This window comes from Lagopus muta, chromosome 1, assembly GCF_023343835.1.
Source record: "Lagopus muta isolate bLagMut1 chromosome 1, bLagMut1 primary, whole genome shotgun sequence".
In the NCBI taxonomy this organism is placed as follows: domain Eukaryota; kingdom Metazoa; phylum Chordata; class Aves; order Galliformes; family Phasianidae; genus Lagopus; species Lagopus muta.
In genome coordinates this window covers 34,986,480-35,009,825 of record NC_064433.1, presented here as the reverse complement: position 1 = coordinate 35,009,825, position 23,346 = coordinate 34,986,480, and the positions used below count along the sequence as shown (strand labels likewise).

Below are 23,346 nucleotides of genomic sequence, written 5' to 3'. Positions count from 1 at the left end.
ACGTCAACATTTTATGACGTCTCCCAGGCTTTCAGTCTGTCACCTTTTACAGCTGCCTCTTAATGCCAGGAGTCATTAAAGAGGGAGTTCATCTCATTTTGCAGAGGGGAAGGGGGGAAGGAGTTCCCTCCAGCCACACAAAGGCTGTTGTGAACAGGTTCATTTAGCCCAATATGACTTCCTATAACAACAACTACATCTGTTTTGAGGAATGGGTGTTTTCTGCAGTGTGCCCTGCAGTTCTAATTTCCCAATTCCAGGCAGCAGGTCAGCAAGAGAACAGCAATGCGCCCCAGGGGGTGATCCAAGAGCAGCTGTGGCACATCCCCCAGTTTGTCCCAGATTTGCCCAGGTTGTCCAGTCTTCCTATTTAGGTGCACTCTGTGCCATTCCCTAACATGTCTCTGCAGAGCTAGGTGCAAGGAGGCAAATCTTTAAAGGTCATGGTGGAAAATGCTTCTTATCTGTCCCACTTTGGGACAGGGAGTAAAATGAAGAAAACGGGAGGTGCCAGCCAAGTCATGGCGAGACTCTGCATCCAAATGAAAGGGGTCCTTCCGACGGCAACCGGCGTTATAATTATAGACTAGAAAAGAGCAAGATCAGCAGCTGCCGCTGCCGCTGCTGCTTGCGTTTGTTCCCTGTGTAACTGACAGGACGGAGGACTTGGCAAAAACAGCCTTCCAGAAGTGGAAAGTCATTTTAACCCCTGTGCTTGTCAGTCCTCTCTTCCCGGGACTGAGTGGAAGCAACTCCCTGCTCCAGGTTACGGGAAGAGCACAGGACGACAGCAGCCCAAGCGGATCTCCGTGTGGGACATCAGAACAGGAGGAAGGGTCTGGGATTTGCCTTCGTGCCTGGACTGCCAGATCCACGCAGCAGGTCAGTGGGCACAGAGAGTGCTCAGCGTGCTTTTGTATTTGGTTAGCGTGAATCTCTCTCTCTTGCTTGTTTTCTCTAATGTAGCATACACTCATATATCAGATAACTCAGTGACAAGGGGTAGGTCTGTGCAGAGGCACTATGTATTTATATGTTCTGTAATGCCCCTTTAATGGTCAGTTAGGGAACACTGATTGCTGTTATTTTTTACTGTGGTTTCTCTCTGAACACTAATGCATCCTGAAATTCTCAGCCAGGCAAAAAACCCATTTACATTTGGTCTCAGTATCAGTAGGGGAAAAAAATCTTTTATTTTTAGGCACTTATGTCTAAGGGCTTCTGATGATCTTAGCAAAAGTGAAATGCTTTATAACTCACATTTCAGTCCAGGCTGGAGAAAGTTTCTTGAGCCAAAGAGAAAGCAATGTCACAGATGCGAGCCAATGCATTTGCTGGCACAAAAGGTGTATAACTCGTGTCATGTCATCGAAACCCTCAAATCCAAATCAACAAAAAGCCTAACCCTTTATCTGCTGATTGAGGCAGGGCAATGCAATTGATAGGTAAGTCCGCAGCAGCAGTTACTGTGGTGTCTGATCCAGAGCTCTGTCCCTCTGTGCCCCAGCCAAGATAGGCAGGAATGTGCTGGAGGCATTGGGATCATTTGCTCTTCCTGTCAGCCTCAGCTTTAGCTTTTTAATTTCCTGTTATCATGAGTAATGTTAGAAGGACTCTCAGGCAAATGCTGCCCATGCCCCATGAGTTGGAAGCACCGGGCAGGAGTCAACCATAGATTCACACGAGAACTTGACACGTAAATGTGGGTGTGCTGTACCTTGGTGAGGGTAGCTGTTCATGGAGGAAAAGCACAAGTGTAGAATTAAATCTGTGTTTGAGATGTTGTGAGATCTAACCAGACAGGTATGTTGCTGTCTGTCATGGCTTCCTATAGTCCAAAGCGATCTTCAATCACCTAACATGACCTAATGTATATTTTAGGACATTACATTTCACCCTGAATACCCTGTATGAACCCAATGAGAAATGTTCAGTAGAGCATTTTCTTAGCAGGAGCTTAAAATATAGAGTGTCTCAGGAAAGGAAAGAAAACAAAGGCACCACAGCCTGAAACTTCTGTAAGAGTCCCACTTCTATTTGCCCCATTCCAGAGGCAGAAATAAAAATTTGCTGGTATCCAGCACCTCCTGAACTCATGTGAAGATTTTCTGCTTGTAGCCAAGGGCTTCAAAGTGCTAATAGAGGTGGCAGGAATCTGATAAAGTGAAATGTAGCCTCTGGAATTAAGAAGACACACTGCAGAAAAATCACCTCTCCCAGTTTAATGTAGGGGAAAATATTTAATCTGGAATCCTGTTACCATTACATCTCTGCAGCTGTAGCCAAAATCTACCCCCTAGGCATTGCTGCAGGTCCTCAGAGGAGGTGAACCCAATTTGTCCAGCTAATTAGTGCCAATTTTTGGCACCATACAGTCTTTGATGTTTCAGAGGAAAGCCAAGGGGAACACGCTACATACACAGATCTCAGTGATGGGGAGGGAAGTGGGGGAAGAAACACAGCCCTGTGCCCAGTTCAAGGGAGTGGCGGTGATGGTGGTTTCTGAACTCTGGGCAGAAACAGCTATGGGTCTGATGTGAATCACTGTCTTCCTGCACAGCTGCAGTCCTTTCTCCTTCATGGTCCATGACAGAGAAAAATAAACAGAAAATTTCCTGGAGACCTCGACACCAGAGGAGACCAGTTCCAATGTTTGATTGCCTCCCCAGTCAAGAATTTATGTTTTACTTCAGATTGCGTTTGTCTGACTTCTCCTTCTGTTCCCTGCACCCTGAAAGGGTACCAGCCTAGCTATTAAGTCATCACATTATCAGATATCTTGTCAATATCTGTGCCTCTATACAGTTCCATTATGAGCTGTATATTAGTGGGGAGAAGGTTGCTTCACTGTACTGTTTGAACACACAGTTTGTCATTCACAGGCAAGGGCAGAATTCTTCTACAGCTATCTCAGGACACTCAGTGTGCACTGACAATGCTTTTCTACCCTATTCCCACCCTGTAGCTTAGCCACAGACTTCTCTCCATGCTTATAAAGCCCTGTTTCTGCTCAAGAATGGAGATCTCTACTTCCATTTTCTTAAATGTTGCATCCTGACCACAGGCTTCCCAGCAGAAGGGCTGCTTGCTGCTTGCCAGGCAGTCAGCTTGGCTCCCAAGATGAACTTTCTGGAGTTCAATGACAACAATGAAATTGAAAGAGATGTGCCAAGTCCTAGAAGCAGCAAAGCTATCATTTGGATGCTAGGGAATAAAAGCTATGCAACTCAAAAAAAAAAAAAAAGCAAAAAAACAAAAAAAAACCACGGAAAAAACAAAAATCTCAGAGCCCAAGCTGGCAAACTCAAGCAGACATTCGGCACATGGGAACAGACAGTCTGTCAGTAATAGGAGGCTTATGGTGTCTTTTCTCTGCTGATTCCCTGATAAGTAAAAGAAAAAGTGGCACTTTTACAGCTGAATTTTAATGGTCTGTTTTTATGCTCTGCATAGGAGATGTAGCCAAACTGCATTAAATACTATCTAGCCATCAATTAACCATCGGTTCATATTTTGTTCTGAGAGTTAATGACCTACCCTGGCACCAAGAAAATACAGCCAAGAATCACATTTAGGCTAGTGTCTCAATGATGACTACCTTGAGGCTTTGCGCTTGTCTTGTTTGCTCCCTTTCTTAAGTGCTGTACAAAACTGCTGTCATCCATATTTAGAGTTTTCTGTAGCACATAAAAGCTGCTGTGGCATCCCTACGCTCAGTAAGCAAGAATGAACACCAGAGCATACTATTTACCTGTACTTTTTTGGCATTGCTTTAATTAGGCTGCATTGCACACTGTGGACCTGAGCAACCTCATGGCTCTTTGCATGGTCATGCAATGCCGAAGCGAAGTGATGAGCATGCCTGGCTGCCAAGGAGCCAAATAACAGGGCTCCCCAGCCACCCTCAGCTGCTGTCGTAACTATTAATGAAAGAAACTGCCTCCAGATCTCATTTGCTTCTCGATGACCATAATTACCAAAGCCAGCTAAAAATACTGGCTGGGGAGGAAGGGTATTTACGAATTTTAGCTTTGCTTCTATTGCTGGAGCACTGGAAATTTTTCAAGCAAATTTGCTTTCTTTTCTTTTCTTGCACCAGACTGGAGCAAACTGGGAGTACACAAAAGCTTTGGAGGTGTGATACATCCCTTCTGGCACTGCTGCTGCCACCCAAGGTTCGGCACTGGCCGTGCCTTTGGCTGGTGGCTGGGGCCATCCCCAAGTGCAATGCTGCATCCATCGACCTGCAGGTCTCAGCGAGGCACAAAACCACAACACCTCCACACTTCTCTCTCTTTTTATATACAGAAAAACAGCATGTGTATCTGTATACATCTAGCATTGTATATCTGTATGTGTGTGTGTATCTGTGTATCTATCTATCTATACATGGCTGCATTCAGGTTAGGATATGCTGTCTAAAATGTTGTTGGTTTCCTGCTTCTCTTCTACTGTTTCTAGGCTCAGCCTGCCAAGACGATGACAGTCACTTATTCCAGCAAAGTAGCAAATGCCACTTTCTTTGGATTTCACAGATTACTCCTAAAGTGGAAAGGCAGCATCTACAAATTGCTGTACAGAGAATTTATTGTTTTTGCTACCCTTTACACAGCGATAAGTGTATTATACAGGTACACCCTTTACAATTCACATCTCATTAAATGTTGTACTGAAGTTTCACACTTCATAGCATTAGGCTGATAAGTGAGTTTGGGGTGGGGGGTACTACAAAGTTGGCTTTTCTTTGGACATTTCTAATGTCCTCTCATTTCCACATTTACTTTAAAGTTCCATAGGAAGCATGTGGAGTGTAAATAAGATACAGTCTATCATATTTGAAACGTTTAGATGTTGTAATGAGGAACATGGTTTAGTGGGGAAATAGCGGTGATAGGTGGATGGTTAGACTGGATGATCATGGAGGTCTTTTCCAACCTTGGTAGTGCGGTGATTCTATGACTATGATTTGATTTGAATGAGCTCAGTCCTTTGCCTGTGTTGAACAATTCTTCTGAAGTTAAGCCAAATAAGATAGCCTGAATTAGTTATGACAAACAAATGCCCACAGCTAGCCCACAGTTTCTACCTGGTTATTATTGTTCTGACAACGTGCCTCTCTTCTCTGAGTGATGAGAATAGGCCTTTCATTCTGCTTGCTGTAGTTTGACAGCTACTCGGAGATAATTTCACTGACGACACAGAAAGGATTAATTTGAGGCAGAGGTTATATTTAGTCTTTTCTCAGGAACTGTGAGGTTTTCCTTCAAGCTAGAAGAGAATGCCAACCTTTATTTTAAGGACCTAATTTTGCAAGACTGCATGGAACATGGCTGTGGTTATTGCCTGTATGCAGAACAGCACCAGAGGAACATCTCCTTATTCTATTGAGGTGTGAGTTAAGCAGCAGCCATGCATCATTTAGTGCAGTGAGCCTTTAATTGATGAAGTGCACTAACATTAGTATCAAAATCATGATTCAGCTCTTACCTTGATGTGTAATTAGATCGCAACGTTTTCTTTTTATGGATAGCAAAGAAAATTAGCATGTTTGTCTATGTTTAATCAACAATTTGGCAACACATTCAGTGGTCTAACCCTGTGCATTCAGAAAGAAAACTACAGTATTAATACATTAAAAGAACACCACTGAAGTCGGAAATTTATTAAATTACCTAGTTTCACTGAAAAGTTAAGCAATTAAAAACCATAGTAAATATGGAATGGAAAGCATTTCATATGCACTTTAGACTTTAGTACAAAACTGTAAGAAAATCCACTAAATATTTGCCACGTGAAATCAAAGAGTGGCTGTAATACTCATATAATCAAATAAAATAATGGCTCATATTTTTGTATTTCGTTAGGTAACTCGCGCCATGGGAAAAGCTGCTGGGCTCCACTCATTTTCTACTATGTGGTGAATCTTTTCTCCACTATAAGAAAGGCACTGTTGCATTTTGCTTTGGTGGATAAGCAAAATTTTGTGGGAGTAAGAGCAAAAACTGATGCAACTATGTGGCATTTTCAAATAACAGCCAGTAGAGATTGGTAACCTTTTGCAATTCAAGCAGCCCTGAGCATTTTTTTCAAGCAGCTCTCCGGAAAACAGGAGAGCAAGCTCTGCTTGCTGACTCACCTCTTACTGTCATCATTGGCCTCGATGGGATAGCTTGCTAGTTCTCAATATGCACTGATTTTAATTAGTAGTGCTAGTTGAATTAGGAAACGACAAAGGCAAGAGAATACTATCATCTTCTCCAGTTTCTTTATTACATGTTACAAGTGTTCAGCACTTTAAGAATCTGCCTGGAGACGTTAGCCAAGCTTGCTCTCTTGTATGTATTTGCACTCTAGCAAGAGCCAGAATACTACAAAAAGACATATACATTTTATTTTTGCTGCAGATTTTTTCTTACAGGAAGCCAAAAGCGGTTCTTTGAAAAATTATCAATTTACTGTGACAAATACGCTGAACAAATCCCAGTAACTTTTGTGCTTGGTAAGTACTAGTTACATGTGAAATTACTCTCCAACACTGTCTCTGTTCAGGCATCTTGTTAATGCCGGTGCATGGAAGCATTGAAGAGATGAGGGAGTTTAAAGAAGGTCTCCTTAAAGTCAAGTTGCTTTTGTCACATCAACATTTATGCTCAGTTCTTAATATCCCAACGGAAAGTATTTTCATACATATATATATGTATAAACATATACAGTGCCCACTAACATTGATACATGGTGCCTGACCTTTCAAAGCACTAAAAACATTCAACATTTACTACAAAAGAGAAAATCTGGAAGTTTGTGTTAACACTGTATGAGATACTCAGCTGTAACAGGTCATAAAGTTGCAGTGTCTACTAAATAATAAGTTTTGATTGCATACTGTTTTTGGCTTGACATACTACATTTATTCTGGTACAAGGAGCAGCTTAGTGATGTGAATGACACTCTACAGTCTAAATCAAAGTAAGCTAAACTGAAGCACTGAGAGGCACTGAACATTTTTCCTTCTCACACACAGGTTTCTATGTCACGCTGGTGGTGAATCGCTGGTGGAACCAGTTTGTGAATTTGCCATGGCCAGACCGACTGATGTTCTTGATCTCGAGCTGTGTCCAGGGAAGAGATGAATATGGCCGCTTGATCAGGAGGACTCTAATGCGTTATGTGAATTTAACTTCTCTGCTGATCTTTCGCTCCGTGAGCACAGCTGTGTACAAGAGGTTTCCCACCATGGACCACGTGGTGGGTGCAGGTACTGCTGCGGCCTTCTCTGAGAATTTCTTACTTCCCCACACGGGTGGGGGCACAGGGTAGGAAAGTGTTTGCTTCATACAGGTATTGAACGAGGCTTTATTTTCTCTCTACAGAGATTTGGTGATCTCATCCAAATAGCACAAGTCATATTTTTACTGAAAATCTTGCATTTCTTAAAATTATTCCTTTGGCACGGATTAGTAAGTGAAGTTGTAGCAAGTTAAATTATGCAGTGCATATATACATATACAAATTCAAATATATGCAAGAAGCTTTGGGTGTTGAAAAAAAGTAATCCAGAAATGCAGAACGCAGAATGCAGAATGCAGAATGCATGCATCTTACCATAAGAAATCATTTGTGTTTTCACCCCATTTTCAAAATTCAGTTGAAGTTCTATTCCTTTTGCTTTCCAACAAAATTGTTTACCTGAGCCTGCAAGAGGTCAAGGAAGCTTCTGTCACTCTCCCCAGCAATCTGCTTCTAGCACACACTGGAAAATTACCACATTTCCAACAAGCTAATCCAGCTCTGCCTCCCTATTGCTAAAGACAATCTGTTCCAAAAGAGACAAAATTGTAGACTGGAAAACAAGAGTTCTTTTTTTCTTTTTTTTCTTTTTTTTTTCCCCCTGTACGTTGGAAAACATTCTAGTATAAACAGCATCACTAAATATTGACAGTGTAGGCATCTTGGTGGATTTCAGTACAGATTGTGTAGGCTCTTATACATACTGTGCTGTATATGATGTGGTTATGTTGATGTGGTATTGAGCACTTGAGAGTAGATATTGCTACTACTAACACTGAGTGATTAAGATAGTACTCTGTAATTATCCCCTCCCTAATTCCCTACAGCATTATATAACAGGCTGCAACATTTAGTATGAATGTGAGTGGCAGAATCTGATACTTACAGAGCAATCATCACTGAAACAACTTGTGCCGATTTTGCATTTTGTTCTCAAACTGAGAACCACCGTGCTATAAGTACTGCTACACGTTTCCCTTCTCAGCAAATGAACTGCTTAAATTTGTAGTTTTAAATCTGGGAGCAGTATTATGATAATCTAGTCTGACTCATCCACAACACATGGCATAAAAGCTTATTCACCATCTCCTTTTCAAATTGCAATTTCTGACTGAACTATAATACCTTCTAGGAATCCAAGCAGCCCTGATTTAAAATTCAGCTGAGTACAATGGAGAATAAACAGATCTGACATTCACAATTGTGAACTCACTGTTGAAAAGTGGACTTTCATTCCAAGTCTGAACTTGTATACAGTCATCTTCTAAGTCGCTGGATTTTTAAATGGGTTTGGTTGTTCTTTTTTTAATTAGATAAAATCAATGTTTCCTATCAATAATTACTTATTAGCAGAGTGTATAGAGGCTTGAGAAAACTTACAAGATTGATCTTCTTTAGTCTCTCCCTGATAAGGTATGGTCTTCATATCTTGATCTTCCTCATAACTCTTTTCTAAACTCTTTTTCATTTTTTAGCATTTGTTATGGAACTGTAGGCAGTAGATTGATGTAGATCCATGACATTTTGATGTTGAGTACTGTGACACATGTGCCACAACCATCAGTGCCTAACAGTCATGAGTTTACAAATCCTGTTAGATGCAAGGTGAGAGAGCAAAGTTGGATGATCAGGAGTATGAATCTTGGAAAATGTGAGTAATGAGACAACAGCTGGCCAGAGAGCAGCCCAAGACAAGCAGTAGGGAGTCACAAAGAGAAACATGAGTTATCAGCCCAGGGACATGAACGCCTACTGCTGGTTGAAATTCACAGACCCAGACCTACCGCTGGAATGAAGCATCTAATTAGTCCTTCTCACATGACAGAGAAACAGAAAGTAGAACTTGTATCTGCTTAACCTTTGCTAGCACACTCTGGGGAGATGTGGGAGATGATCGCCAATCAGATCTTTCTTCCTCTAACCACAAGATGTTATAGTTATTTACATGGGTATTTTGAAACAGTCTTGCCTCAGTCCATGCCATTTGGATGGGAGACCCAAACATTCCATAAAGCACTTCAGGGAGAGCACAAGTGTATTTTTCCAGACACGGTTATGTTCTCATTAATAATTTTTCCATAAGATTACTTTGGTTGGCACTGTTCACATTACTGTCTCTTCATTCTTTGCTGGTTGTACCACCCGTCAAGATTTTAATACTTTCTTTTTCCCAAGCATTTAAGTCCCTGTCATTCCTTAGATCATCCTTCTCAAGATGCATCTTGAGATCTCAATATCCTGGCACAATATTTGCAAATATTTCCAGTTTTCTGGAACTGCCCCCATCTTCCAGTTCTTGTCAAAACCAACAGTTTTGTTCAGAATTTCTCAATTAATTCTTCGAATGCTTTTAAATAAACGTTTAATGAATGTAGTTAGAAACCATTTAATTTTAATAAATGAGCTTTAATACAATCTCCTGTAATTTATGGAATAGAAAATGTTTCCTTATCCAAGCAGTTACAAGTGCTTCTGTACTGCATATTGGTTTTACTGCAGTAACTTTTGCCAGCAATAACAGCAATCAAGAAATGTTTAATATTTCCTAATGTTTAATATTTTCTACTATCTATTATATATGTCCATCAAAGACAATTTTTAATTAGTATAAACGTGAATGCCTTGACTTTAATAATAATGGCAATTTGAATGCTATTGTGAAAACAGTGGTGCTTTGTCTTGGTTTTCTGAACAAAAATGTACCCAATTTAAGTGGAAAGCTGAACTGATCCCTGGAGCTTTGCTATTCTTCATGTTCCCCTCAGGCTACGTCCTCAGTAATGACTTCCCAGAGCCTCTCCAGGGATTTTCATGCTCCAGACTGTCAATTTTTTTGTATTCTGTCTGTCAATTCCAGTATGATAAAAACATTCTTCTCCTATCTTGCAGTAAGTAAGCTGGTCAGATGAAAATCAAAGATAGCCTAAAAGAGTGGCACTCAGGAGTCAGAGCAGTCATAACTAGCACAATAAATTGATTGCCCAATTTTTTCTGTGCAACTCGTTATAAGAACTGGATGCAAACTGTGAGGGGACCTTTAAAAGCTATATCTTATCCTGCTTTTATGTTCCAGGATTCTGCAAAAGTACCATATCTTACTGCTGAACTGCTTGTCTTCTAGCTCAACAGCAGCATGTCCTATCCTTGTACTCCATCTCAGTACTTAAAGTATTTCATACCTCCTGTGTTGTGCGGTTCCAAATACACAACAGCAGCATCAATCTCATCAGGGTTGCCTTGTTTAACAAACCTGTTCTTGCCTTATTCACATATTTGTGCAAGAAAAACAACTGTGTGAGTTTGCATACATTTATTTTTCATAGCTTGGTGCATAATTAGCAACATTATTAAGAGCAGGCCAACTCCTAGTTAATAGCTGGAGTCTAGAAAAATTAGTGTCTATTCTTAATTCAAAATTGAATCTTCAGCACTCAAACTATTGTTCAAACTTATAATTAGTTGGAGAAGTCCCTTATTTTGCAGCTACTTTGTTATTAACTTTGTACTGTTTCAGAGCTAATATCAACACAACAAAAGAAGTCTTGCATCCATCTGAGCAAAAACTTAGGTTTCCCAGACTTAAAGATTGCTCGAATCCCAGAATATCTGAGATCTAGGCAAAAGAAAATGTAAAATTCCCTTTGTGAAATTTCCGTTGTTTTTCTTAGAGGTGTGGGTGAAGGGAGGAGAGCAGAGCAGAGCAAAGCTTTTCAATCCACGAAGCCCAGGGGGTTGAGGCGTTGCTCCAAAAAGCGCCCGCAGTCCCAGGCAGTGGCGATTTTGTCAAACACAGCCCTGGCTGCCCTCAAAGTGCCTTACAACAGAGGGAAGCAGGGCTTCACAAGGCCATGCTGCCTCAGCAGGAAGCACAGTGCCCTCCCAGCGCCCAGCCAGGCAGGCTGCCAGGCAGAACACAGCTTCAATCTGCAGGCCCACAGCCGGGCCTGGCCCAGCGCACCGCTAGCAGTAGCGCTTCTCTGCGTGGCTCCATTTCCTTCCCCTCATGTCCCTGCATAGCCCCAAAGAAAATACAAAATCTGGCAGAGAAGCATTTCCTTGGCAGAAAGCACGCTCTCAGCTGAGCTCTGTTTCATACATGTGCTTGTGTGCTCCATTTCTTGCTCACTATCTTGCAGGCTTACCAAAAAATTATTAGAACCAGGTCACCCGACTGCCCTCAGAACAGATGATGGCATCCTGCTAAAAGCCATTATTGCCGAAAAGTGATACCTTATTGACTGATGCTATCCAGTTTCTTATTTTTCTAAAAGTAGAATATGAAACTAGAGAGTAATCTGGTGAATCTGTGCAAGGCTTAGTGCTATACGTATCTACAGTATTTCAGCAGTCACAAAGGAGAGCTGAAGCATAGCAAATTGTCACATATATTGATGGATAGGGATTGCTTTTCAGGTAGTTCGAGCAAAAACAATTGCTTCAAACAAGATGCAACCTGAGAAAATAAATAAAAAAGGAGGCTACTAGTTAGAATCATAATTGGTGTTTTGCATGGTTCTATGCAAATAAACATAATTATATATAACATAAGCTGCACTGTCAACACAGAATAAATCAGCTCCTTTTTGTTGTTGTTTTATAAACAGGTTTTATGACAAGACATGAAAGAAAAATATTTGATGACCTTAAGTCTCCCCATCTGAAATATTGGGTTCCGTTTGTCTGGTTTGGAAATTTAGCATCGAAGGCACGAAATGAGGGAAGAATTAGAGACAGTGTGGATCTACAGACGCTAATGAATGTAAGTTGAAAAAGTAAACCTCCAGCAAACCAGTGTTAAATTGCTACGCAGTAGCTTTTCACCTACATAACTTGATTTAGAGCACTCAGCTCTCCAGTGTCATCTGAAAGATCTTAGAGAAAATCTATAACACTTTTCTGGTGTGCCAGTGTACACTCAGACACACACAGAAGTTCACTGGGATTGTGTTTATATGGCTAAGAAAGAATTACTTGAAACAACAGTTTGGTGAGTAAAAGCCTCACTGTAAATTCATACTTGGCCCATTACTGTAGAAAAAAAAAATCTGATTGTTCTTTGGTAATTCAAAGATTTTAGTGTCAATTTCAGGGAAAACAGACTCCCTAAATATTTTAAGTGGCCCGACATTATTTATGTAATAAAATGCATTCTCTCATATATCACTAAGCTGTATATAAGATAGAAACAAAAGATCATTTGTGAAGAAATAGATATTATATTAAGCATTCCAACTCCATAAATTAAGTGAATATTCAAACATTACAATGAGCAGCTGAGTATTATTATTCTGTGAATTTATACGACACCATCTTATCTCCCTGTCCTTTTGCATGTATAAAAATAGACTATAACTAAATGTTTGTCATCCAGGATTAACGCTATTTTAGTTTGTTGGGATATGTTTCTTCTTTTTCTCTTTTTTTTTTTTCAGGAAATGAATAAGTTCAGATCTTGGTGTAGCCTTTTGTTTGGCTATGATTGGGTTGGAATTCCTCTGGTCTATACACAGGTACTGAATTGTTTCTTTCACACGTTTTCTTTGAAATACTTTTTCCGTAAAAGGGGACATTTGTGCCAAACATCCATAGTCTGGACTGGCATCTCCAAGAAGTCTGGGGCTTGTTGAGTATCAGCATCTGGCTAAATATTTAATGTTAAAATTAATGTTTAATGTGGAGATGTTTTGAAATCCTTGCATAATTTGGGAGAGCAAGGAAGCTCCAAGATGCTTTTGTTTCCTGGGTCTACTTCCTGGCAGTGATTACTCTTGCATCCTCTTTATTTGTAACATTTTGTTCCAGTTTTGTAAATAATATTACAAAAGGCAGTCGGAGGCCTTTGGATTTGTGATGCCTTATGCATAAGACTGTATTATTACATTTCCAATTTAGTTTTTCTCTTCACAGGTTGTTACTCTTGCAGTGTATACCTTTTTCTTTGCCTGCCTGATAGGCCGCCAGTTTTTGGATACTGACCAAGGGTATCAGGGACATGACTTAGATCTTTATGTTCCGATCTTCACGCTGTTACAGTTCTTCTTCTATGCAGGATGGCTCAAGGTAAGCTGGCATTCTGGGAAGGCAATGGGGGAACCTTCCCTGAAGTGTCAGATTTGTGGCCCACTAAAATCACTGAGGTTTTGGGGAGTTACAACAAAGCTAAATTCAGCCCAAAGTGTCCTGTAGTTATAAAGAAAAATTATCCAGTACATTGTTAATTCCACTCAAAAAGATCTTACCATAAGGAGTTTTCGGGAACCTGAAAGATACAATTTCATTTGGAGCAGCACAGCAACAACTCCCTAAGAAAGCATAACCAGCAAAATCTGGTCCCTGGATGTGGACTATAAGGTAACAGATGAAAAATGTTTTAAATATTTTTCCCACTGGGCTATACGATGGGCAAATACTTTTGCAGACCTGGCATGGGCTGAAAGGAACTAAATCACAATTTCATCTTATGATCACAGCCTGCCTTTAGTGTCTGCTGCTAACTAATATGATTCAAACAATTTAAGGTCTCCTGTTTCATAAGGCTCTCAAACAGTGATAGTTGTTATTGCTTAGTCTCACTGCATAAAAGCATTCATTAAGAAGAAAAATTATGGAAGGCCTTGGATGCTACCCCTCAGCCCATTGATGCCTGGTTAGTTAATATGTTGCTGTTGATCTGATAGATAAGTAATTAAGTCACACACCTCACACTGGCTCTCTTCTTTGCAGTGAGGATCAAGATAGATTAACTGAGAAAAGTTTTAAGTAAAAAGCAAATTTGTACATTAGGGCCCACGTACTTAAAGGTTTTCTCTTGGGATTATTAATCATAGCTGGAAATTTTAAGTTCACTTTTCTTAGGATATAAAATGTACAAAATTGGCCCTCTTTCCTTGAATGCCCCCATTTTTAGAGTTTTTTTCCCACAGCCATCTCAAAATGGTAGGGTAAAAAAACGCAGCATATCAACCTGGTGAACTGCAAGGGTTTTGGGAGGGATTGCAAAGCTGCCCACTCTTCAGAGGCCTGCAGGGTAAGCTCCTTTAGTCCTGTATGGCAGGAAATTTTTTTGGGGGGAAAGGAGGCTGCAGTATAGGGGCCAGCCTGGAGAAGGAAGAAGGGAGAGGATTCTGCTGCAGGAGGAGTGCAGTATCCACGGATGTGGAAAACTTTGTACATGAGAAAGAGTTAGGATTGGTTCTTCCCTTCATGAAATACTTCTTTGATTTCCATCTGGTTTTGCCACCTGCTTAATTATGTTTAATAGCAAGTGAGGTACCTGCAGGCCTTAAATTCCTATCTTTTTTAATTGGGTTTCAGCACCGATTTTCTTTGAAATTATAGAGATGAGGCTTTGTCTCTAGGCACTACCTTTCAGGGTTGTCCCGGTGGGTTACAAAACTGGAAGCTTATCCTCCTGACCACTCTGCCCAATGTGTCAGGAAGCCATAGGGGGATGCTTTCCCCTCCATCAATATCCATCTTTTCCAGTTACAGGCTTCCAGCCAACTCCAGGCAATAGATATGGAATATCATTATAACTAAGGAATCTTCTGCATAAGAAAATGAGGAGGAAAAGCAGCTTCTAAAAACCAGACAAAATCAGCAGTGTTCCCTCAGACTGCCACAGAGTGCATATCTTTCTGTTCTGAAGGTTAAAGCTGTTTCCTGCTGAGCGCGTTGGGTTTTGGCTGCCAGTGTGCATACAGGGCCAGCACTATTGACTTCCAGTAACTTGGCAATTCCTCAGAGATGATAGCAAAACTGAGCTCATTCCTTGGCCTCAAGCCTGATTTGTTATACCTGCAATACAGGGGCAAAGTTTCACAACACGTGAGACTCTGCTAAATCCCTATGTCATTGCTGCAATAGACAGACCATCCAAATACAGGGCTTAGCTGTCTAGCATTGCATTCCTCTCCAGACAATAGAAACTAGTGGCCAGGAAATGTCCTCTGTCCTAACCCTGCTCACTGTTTTTTTTAGCTCATGGGAGAGGTTTTGCAGTGGATTTTTGGGCAGTAATTCCTAGGTTAACACTGAGCTAATCTGGTGCCTTCCCTGGAGACCCACAGTGTCATTTGCATTCTGCCATAATCTGATTCCAGCAGCCACATAGCTGTACCCGAAATGTAATGCCCCAGGGCACACACACAAATGTGAGCAGAGGTGTTCCCCTTCTGCTTCTCACTCCTCCTGCCTCCTTTTTTGTTCTTATAGTTTGTCTTCTCAGCATTTCATTCGTCATCTTCCACCACCAGCAAAGGAGAGTCAGCAAGCAGTTAGGTAACAGTGCAGTTGAGCAGTCCTTAAACATGAGGCACATGCAGATAAATAGCCAGGGAGTGACAGCCTTACTATTAAAAGTTATTTAGATCATAGCAGCCCATAGCAATCATTTTGCCCAACACCATGTTGAACGTGGGGTCTCTCCACTCGCCCTGCATGGCCCTGGCCACCTCCAGGATCAGCAATGGCATCACTAGCTTAAAAAAACAAAAAGAGGGAAAATGTGGAGGAGGGGAGAATATTTAACATTAGTTCACCAAGAAACTGAGAAATAAGTAGTCTGAATGTCCCACAGCTGTTTTTTTCCAGTTCTCCTATTTCAGATTTTTCTTCATCCTGAGCAGCAGTGATTTCATCCCCATAACGTTTTTTGGTGATCATGAGGCCTGGAGCAGCTTCTGATTATTTTTCCACTTATTAAGGCCTTAGCAGGTGGGGAGTAGGTGAGGCAAGGGCAGCCCAAGAGGTTTCCTTCACCTGAGGCACCTCACCATGGACCTGCCTGAGCTCCCTGAGCAGTCGCGTCCTCCAAAAAATAGTCTCTACCCCTGCAGCTTTAATCACTTCATTTACAGAAACAGAAACTCCAGGCTGAATTAAAGAACAAACTCAGACGCTGTCTCTTGGCTTTGGCTACCGTGCCATATGACTTTCACTGGAGCCAAGCCTTTGGGTAGGCTGCTTTTCTCAGACCTTGAGAGGGATACAGTTAGCATGACCTCAGGTCAATCGGCAGCAGCCAGGGGCTGGTGTCCAGGACTCAGGGGATGGGCTGTGTTCCTTCCAGAAGACCTCAGCTATGTTGCCTAGAAACACTGAGTGGGCCAGTGGAGTATCATAGACCATAATGCAAGAGCCTTCCATTGCTAAATCACTAATGTAAGTCAGCTTGAGAAGCAGTGAGGGAAGGTAATGATTATCTCATGTGACAATCACAGCGGCCCGGACATTTCTCAGTTCCTGTAAAGCAGGACCAACAATCATGACTGACAGCACCAATGAGACACCATGGTCTGCATGCATAGGGAAAACAAGATATTCCTCTGCTCGACTGGCACAAACATCACACTGAAGCTCATGTTATGATTGCAAGTGACAGGCAGGGAGAGAGAGAAAAATCAGATCATATTTGCTCTGAGGCAGCAGTCCTGACATTGCATGTTAACCTCTATTCACTGTCTCATCACCCTCTCAGGTCGCGGAACAACTTATTAATCCATTTGGAGAAGATGATGATGATTTTGAAACTAATTGGTGCATCGATCGAAATTTACAGGTTGCTGTTGTTATTTCTACTTCCAGCTTTGCGGTATCATAGATCATCATTATATTTAATCCCTTTTCTTACGTCGAGGTACAAATTAAGGGCAATGAGTGTCATTAAAACAAACTCTTTCCCTGAAGCAATGCCTGTAGCTATGATCCCCAGATTGTATTTTCATAAGCTAATGCATCCTGGTTTGGGTATTTGGCATCGCTTTTTTTCCTGACTAACATGCAAACAGCTGACCTCCAAGTCTAAGCTCACCTTATGCCGGGAAAAGCAAGTAATGTGGGTCAATCCTGCCAAATCCAAAAGCCATCCACTCCCATTTAGATGAAAACAAGCTTTGCTAATCTGAATGTCTAACGATTGCAATGTTGTATATTAATCTTGCTTGTATAATATCTCAGAGAAGATCCCAAAGCAGAGCCTTTGGTCTCTGGCTTAATGCTACCTCAGGCTGCTGCAAGGGTGTTGCAGAGCCCTTTTGATGAGACCTCTCGCAAGGCCCTAAACTGGGACGGTCACATTTGATTCTGAAAGAGTTAAAATGTGGAAGAAATCTTCTCAGGCAGTGGAACATTCAGAGGAACATAACACATTACACAGACTACCCACTGCACACTGGGATCACAAGTCCGTTTAACTGCACCATTGGTGAAGTAAGGGCTTCAGACCCAAAGAAACATCTTCACAGCACAAGACTCAAGTTGCATTAAAATTCAGACTTTCACAGGTGTACGAAGGTATCAAGATTGGATTTTAGTAATACTGAGTTTCTTCACAATGACCAGAGCACACGGTTTAGTTTAAAGTGCCTATAAAAAAACATTGAGCTGAGTAGTACAAAGCAGGTTATTTTGTATGCTGTAATAAATTGAATGTGACATGATTTATTCAAAAAATCTAAGGTCTCACTTCTGGCGGTGGATGAGATGCACATGAACTTACCCAGAATGGAGAGAGACATTTACTGGAACGATTCTTCCGCCCGGCCGCCCTACACAAAAGCAGCTGCTGATTACTGCATTCCTTCATTCCTCGGATCAACAATTGAAATGGGGTGAGTGGCACAACATTCCCTACTGCCACCACCAAGATTGCCACAGCTGCAGCCCCCACCTCTGCAGCTGAGGGATGTGGGCTGTACCAGTGACTGCTGCGGGACCTTCTCTGGTCTCCAGTGGCCAGTCCTGCTCATTAGCACTCATCCAGACAGCTGCCTCGAGAACTGCATTTTGTAACACATAGTTAAGACAGTTTCCATTGGGGGAACGTGGTAAAGAGGCATGGGGCTCACAGATAGGATGATATTGTGAGTGGGAAATGTCAAGATTGGAAAGGGTATTGCAGGGAGGGGGCAGGCAGGCTGGTGTTGATGGGAGGATGTCTTTAGCAATCCCTGTGCTCATAGAGATGGTGCATCCACAGCACATGTTGTCTAATTAATAACTAGAGAATGCCTGGGGGGGAGTGCTCACAGATGTTCTCTGAGTATTGGACAGCACCTGAAGACAGTGACAGACTTCTTAATAATTTTCCACTTACTATGGCTTCTCCATACACCACCAAACAGCTATTCCTTTGTTCATTTGAGTAGCAGATGATGGCTGAAATTAGTCCAGATTTTTGAGAATATAAACAGGAAGTGATCTGAAATGTGGTATGGCCTTTAATTGAGTAATAATCCAGGCAAGGAAGCTGGAACGGTCAGGATTTGTGAAAGGGTAAAGAAGAGGAGTTATGCAAAATAACCCTTGTTGTAAAGAAATACTGAGAGTTACAGGACCACCCAGAGTTGTTGCAATCTATATTAGACTGCAGTGATGGGCCTGTCAGTTTAGCAGGTGTTGAGTTTAAGCACTTGTGACATACCCTAGCATAAAACAAGTCAGTGTGTGTAAATATCATCCTGCCTAAGCAAAGGCCAGAGCAAGTCAACATTTTTATCTGAGAATGTTTATAAAAGCAGCATAGGAGTCTTTTTTGTAACTTCATAATTTATTTCAACAAGTTCTCAATTTTTTCAGAAAAAAAAAAAAAAATTAAAAAAAATCCAGCCTTACCAAAACAAAAAATGTGGGTTTTTTCTTTTTTTCTTTTTTTTTTTTAAATTAATTTGGCCTTGGAAAACCAAACTGATGTTTTCTCATTTTTATTTCTCCTATTTGCTCTGTTTGCCTTCTACTGCAAGGAACAGTGCTTTGTATTGGTTCCTTTTCTCATATGCCACCTTTTCAGAAATTCTTTCATTCTGGAAAAAAAAAAAAACAAAAAACAAAACCCTATACATTATTCAAGAGAGAAGATAAATCCATAGACTATAATTTATTTTACTCTAATTACCAGGGGGGAAAAAAAAAGAATAAATATTATTAAGTCTGAGAACGATTTTTAATAAGAAGCCAACAGCCTCATAAATGCATAGTGAGATTCCCTCTGTCCTTCTGTATCAGTGTTGCCTCCCTGCTCTCCTTGCCTCGGGTTTGGCCCATGTCCTTTTGTAGTCCTTGTCCTTAGGAAAACTGAATGGCCTTGTTTGACTTGTTTTCTGAGATGAACCCAGACTATAGTGTGTAATGCATGGCATGGCAAGCAAAACAATAGCTGTTCTCATTAACCACAAGGCTGGGAAGGGGAAGAGCACCAGCTACAGGTGGGACTTTCAGACACCCTGTCATGCCTTGGAATTAAATGAGGTTTGACCACCTGAGTCTAGCATTATTTATTTAGAAACCATTTCACTCTGCTTCCAGGAGTAGCTTTTTTTTTTTTCCTTTCTTTTTTTTTCTTTTTTGCCTGAAGGTCTCTCTAGATGTACAGCACTGAGCAGGCTTTCCTTCTCCCCCCCTACCCTCACCCTAAGCTCAAGCCAGCTGGGACATGCCCTTCCGAGGGACACATAAGGGCTTTTGATTCCTAACATTTCTGCCTTCCTGACAAGATAGTAGGATATATGTGCATGCAGACTGCACACTTCCTACGTGTAACACCTACTTACCTACTTTATTTGGCAGGCTGGCTGATACAGAATTCCTCTATGGGGAAGAGTGGCCCTGGGAAGAGGAGAAACACCACAGACAACATTCAGTGCTGAGGAGAGTTAAGAGATTTCTCAGCGTCCACGAGCACCCTTCCACCCCCACTCACAGGCGCTACAACAGGCAGACGAGTGAGAATTCGGTGTTCTTCCCCGCAGATGAAAAGGGACACATCAGGCGGCTGCAGGAAATGCACACTAGGGGGAGACATTCTACCTCCAGCTTCAAGAGGAAACACGAAGGAGCTGACCGAAGTAGCAGACTTCACAGTAGCAGGGATCTAGGACCTATAAGCGAAACCTCCAAGAATGAGGCGCTGCTCAATGACAGTGACACCTCATCCGAGACGAACAAGCCGGTTCCTGAGGTCATCATCTCTGAAGCTGAGGGAAAAGAACCTGATGTGCTGGGCAAGCCAACTCTGCAAGCAGAGAGTGCCGAAGTCACACCAGAAGAGAAGCTCCAAAGGAGCCTAACCGAGGCAGATGTGTCTCTTATGGACCTTTCTTTATTCCCCCCAGAAGTGACTGCACACTTCCCAGGTACTGAGATGCATCAGTCACTGCCTAGCATAAGGGAGCCCAAACACGAAACCCACAGTAGTAACATAGCTGGTCTCATAACAGATCATGAGAGAAACCTCCAGCGATGGAGCTTACCAAGCTTCCATAGTCCCAGTACAATGCCCAGTGCTGACTCTGCACATCTTGTAACAGATGCTGCAACATCTTCACAACCAAGGACTGTGGTAAGTGATGGAAAAAGCGTTACTTCTGCTACTGCTCCAGAGACATTTGAAATGCACCATCTATTGGATAACCTGGATACCAAAGAAACAGCCATAGTAGAATTTTCTAATGAAAAAAGTAAAAGAAATCCTTAACAGTGCTTCTGGTTCTGGCTGCGCTTCCTGTCTTTTCTTGAAAGTGGTTCTCACAGATGTCTGTTGGAAGGTTCATAAAGGCAGACATGATGCTCAGACAAGTCCTGAGCAAGATCCAGCAGAGGATTCAGGCATCTAAACACGAGGCACTGCAATACTTCAAGCCACTTGGTCACTGGTGGTAAAGGAAAACACGGAGAGGACTGAGAGCCTCAAAAATGGATTCAAACCAGCCAGCGCACATGGTAGTGAAACGTGTGGGCTTGCCTAGAGGAAACACTAAGGTTAAGAAGAGCAGAGGTGGCTTTTTCCACTTCAAGTGCACCTTGAATATTGCCATGTAATCTGACAGATGCTCCTTCAGATTTAAATCTGTAACATCCTTGTAAGACAACCAACACTTTTGGTTTCTAGTCAAGGAGCTAGAAGGGGAGATTTGGGCTCAATTCCCCCCTCAGCCCACTAAATTCCAATACTTAGAGGTATGCTTAAATAAATCAGGCACCTTACTGTGGCTTGTGGAGGCAAGAGCCTGCTATGGTCCTGCTGAAGCTATGCCACAATGGATTGAAAAATAAAAATGAAATACTTCATATTAAAACTCCATTAAGAAAAACACAAAAGGCAAAATTTCTGATGAACTAGGCATGGGAGGTATGAGTCTTGTTCTGTGCTCCTTAGAGCATGTACACAGCTTATCTAGGGGCCATAGACCTCTCTCAAGAAGGAGTAGCAGAGGTAACTGATTGGAGTCCTCCACTCGTAGGGAGCTGCAGCTGGCAGCACAGGCATAGGAAGGATTTTCAGCAGTTATGGAGAAAATCTGGTATACTGTCTAGCTCTGTTATTACAGACCAGGAACTGTTCTTCCCTCTGAAAGGAGATTTAAGCCAGAAATTGGAAATGACTCTGCCTGTAATATAAAACTCCCACAGATCCACACTTAGTCCGGTCCCATCACACCTCCTCAGTATCTTCCTTCACACAACTTTCACCAGGGAGTGGAAGCAGCCTGGCCAGCAGATCAAGGAAGGTGATCCTGCATCTCTGCTCTGCGCTGGTGAGACCTCATCTGGAGTACTGTGTCCAGATGTGGAGTCCTCAGTACAGGAGAGATGCAGAAAGGTTAGAGCGTGCCCAGAGGAGGGCCACAAAAACGATCCAGGGGATGAAACAAACACTTCTCCTACAAGGACAGGCTGTGAGAGCTGGGGCTGTTCACCCTGGACAAGAGAATGCTCTGGAAGACCTGAGAGCAACCTTATGGTATCTAAAGGGAGGTATAAGAAGGAAGGGGACAGACTCCTTAGCAGAGTCTACTGTGATAGGACAAGGGGAAATGGTTTCAAACTAACAGAGGGGAGATTTCAATTACCCAATTGAAATTTTTTAAGGAATTTTTTTTTACAAGAAGAGCGGTGAGGCACTGGACCAGGTTGCCCAGAATGCTGGTGGATGCCCTGTCCTTGGAGACATTCAAGATAAGGCTGGAAGGGGCTCTGAGCAAACCTGATGTAGCTGTAGGTGTCACTGTTCATTGTGGGGGGTTGGACTACGTGACACTTAAGGGTCCCTTCCAACTCCAGCAGTTTTATGATTCTACCTTCATTCCCCCAGCTCAGATGTCAGCTGATCTGTCTCAGAATAGCTCAGCCTGCAGAAGCCTTCCCAGATTCTCACTGTCCAGCTCTGCTCATCTTCCATCATTTTCTTCTCAGCATGGCCACTGCTAAGAGCGCACACTGATGCTATCCACCAGAGTTTTGTGCATCTCATGAGCAATGACTTTGCTGCCACTTCCACTCACTCTGTCTGCACTCCCTGCCCCAGTGACAGTACTCCTCCAGTGGAGGCCATGGGGGGCCATACAGTAGCCACAGGGTGGTTAAACTTCAGTTAGGTCCCACAGAGGCATCTGTTAGATACTGAGAGGTTGGTGATGACAATTCTGAAGTCCCACAGTCTATTATGCAGTAAACAAACAGTACATCACACGTAGTAGGCCAGCTCCAGGATAATTAAAATATTCCATTCATTAGCTCACAAAGAAACTAGTGCTGGGATGAATTATCAGAAAAATTTCCGTGCATTTAGTCTACTATCTCACTGTTGCAAACATCTTCAGGCTCTGACTTATATTCAATTTTCTTTGGGGATGATGTGCTCCCTTTACACTACTTCTGGTAAACTATTTGCCTTAGCATAGTAAACAGACAATTTCAGCAACCTCAACAATTCACAATTCATGTTCACTGGCATAAAGAATGTAGAATTATTGCATGAATAAAGGCATTTTGAGAAACACAGATGTCTTGACTGCATTGAACTGTCAAGAAACACCTCTGGCAGAGATGTGAACTACCGTGCAAGTCAACTCAATTTCTACCTGGAACAAAGAGGCAACCCTACAGAAGTGGGCAAAGCTCGAAAAGACTGAGGAAGTGATGGGAGCAACGTGGTTTTCTAACATATTTATATACCCTGACCCCATCAGGTGATGTCAGATAGGATGAGATGCATCAGAATAAAGTGAAGGACACTCCCTGAATGCTCATGATGATTTTCCACATATTTCTAAGATGCGTTTA

At 42.0% G+C, this 23,346-nt stretch overlaps 1 protein-coding gene and 1 long non-coding RNA gene across 5 annotated transcripts; one reads left to right on the top strand and one right to left on the bottom strand.

Moving 5' to 3' along the window:
• Window positions 1-720: 720 nt before the first annotated feature.
• On the top strand, window positions 721-23,310 carry BEST3 (bestrophin 3). Of its 3 annotated transcripts, XM_048960161.1 has the most exons (10): window positions 721-882; window positions 4,462-4,631; window positions 6,405-6,499; window positions 7,022-7,255; window positions 11,892-12,046; window positions 12,720-12,797; window positions 13,195-13,347; window positions 16,766-16,846; window positions 17,746-17,897; window positions 19,852-23,310. In XM_048960161.1, the coding sequence occupies exons 2-10, from the start codon at window positions 4,480-4,482 to the stop codon at window positions 20,756-20,758; spliced, it is 2,007 nt and encodes a 668-aa protein (XP_048816118.1). In that variant the 5' UTR covers window positions 721-882; window positions 4,462-4,479; the 3' UTR covers window positions 20,759-23,310. The 3 variants fall into 3 exon arrangements, with proteins under 3 accessions (XP_048816118.1, XP_048816127.1, XP_048816136.1); XM_048960179.1 differs by lacking the exon at window positions 4,462-4,631 and having other exon boundaries at window positions 744-882; window positions 19,852-23,309; XM_048960170.1 differs by lacking the exons at window positions 4,462-4,631; window positions 6,405-6,499 and having other exon boundaries at window positions 19,852-23,309.
• LOC125700043 (uncharacterized) lies at window positions 18,980-20,069 on the bottom strand. Of its 2 annotated transcripts, none has more exons than XR_007379760.1 (3): window positions 19,985-20,069; window positions 19,836-19,890; window positions 18,980-19,088 (listed from the first exon to the last, which is right to left on the bottom strand). It is a non-coding gene; the product is annotated as an uncharacterized LOC125700043 (long non-coding RNA). The 2 variants fall into 2 exon arrangements; XR_007379761.1 differs by having other exon boundaries at window positions 18,987-19,088; window positions 19,840-19,890.
• Window positions 23,311-23,346: the final 36 nt, after the last annotated feature.

What these genes read in the sequence shown, in the direction of transcription:
- BEST3 (XM_048960161.1), top strand. Translation starts at nt 4,480, where the DNA reads ATGACAGTCACTTATTCCAGCAAAGTAGCAAATGCCACTTTCTTTGGA. An exon ending in GCGATAAGTGTATTATACAG is followed by an intron (nt 4,632 to 6,404) that starts GTACACCCTTTA and finishes TTTTTGCTGCAG; the next exon opens with ATTTTTTCTTACAGGAAGCC. An exon ending in GGATCAACAATTGAAATGGG is followed by an intron (nt 17,898 to 19,851) that starts GTGAGTGGCACA and finishes TTTATTTGGCAG; the next exon opens with GCTGGCTGATACAGAATTCC.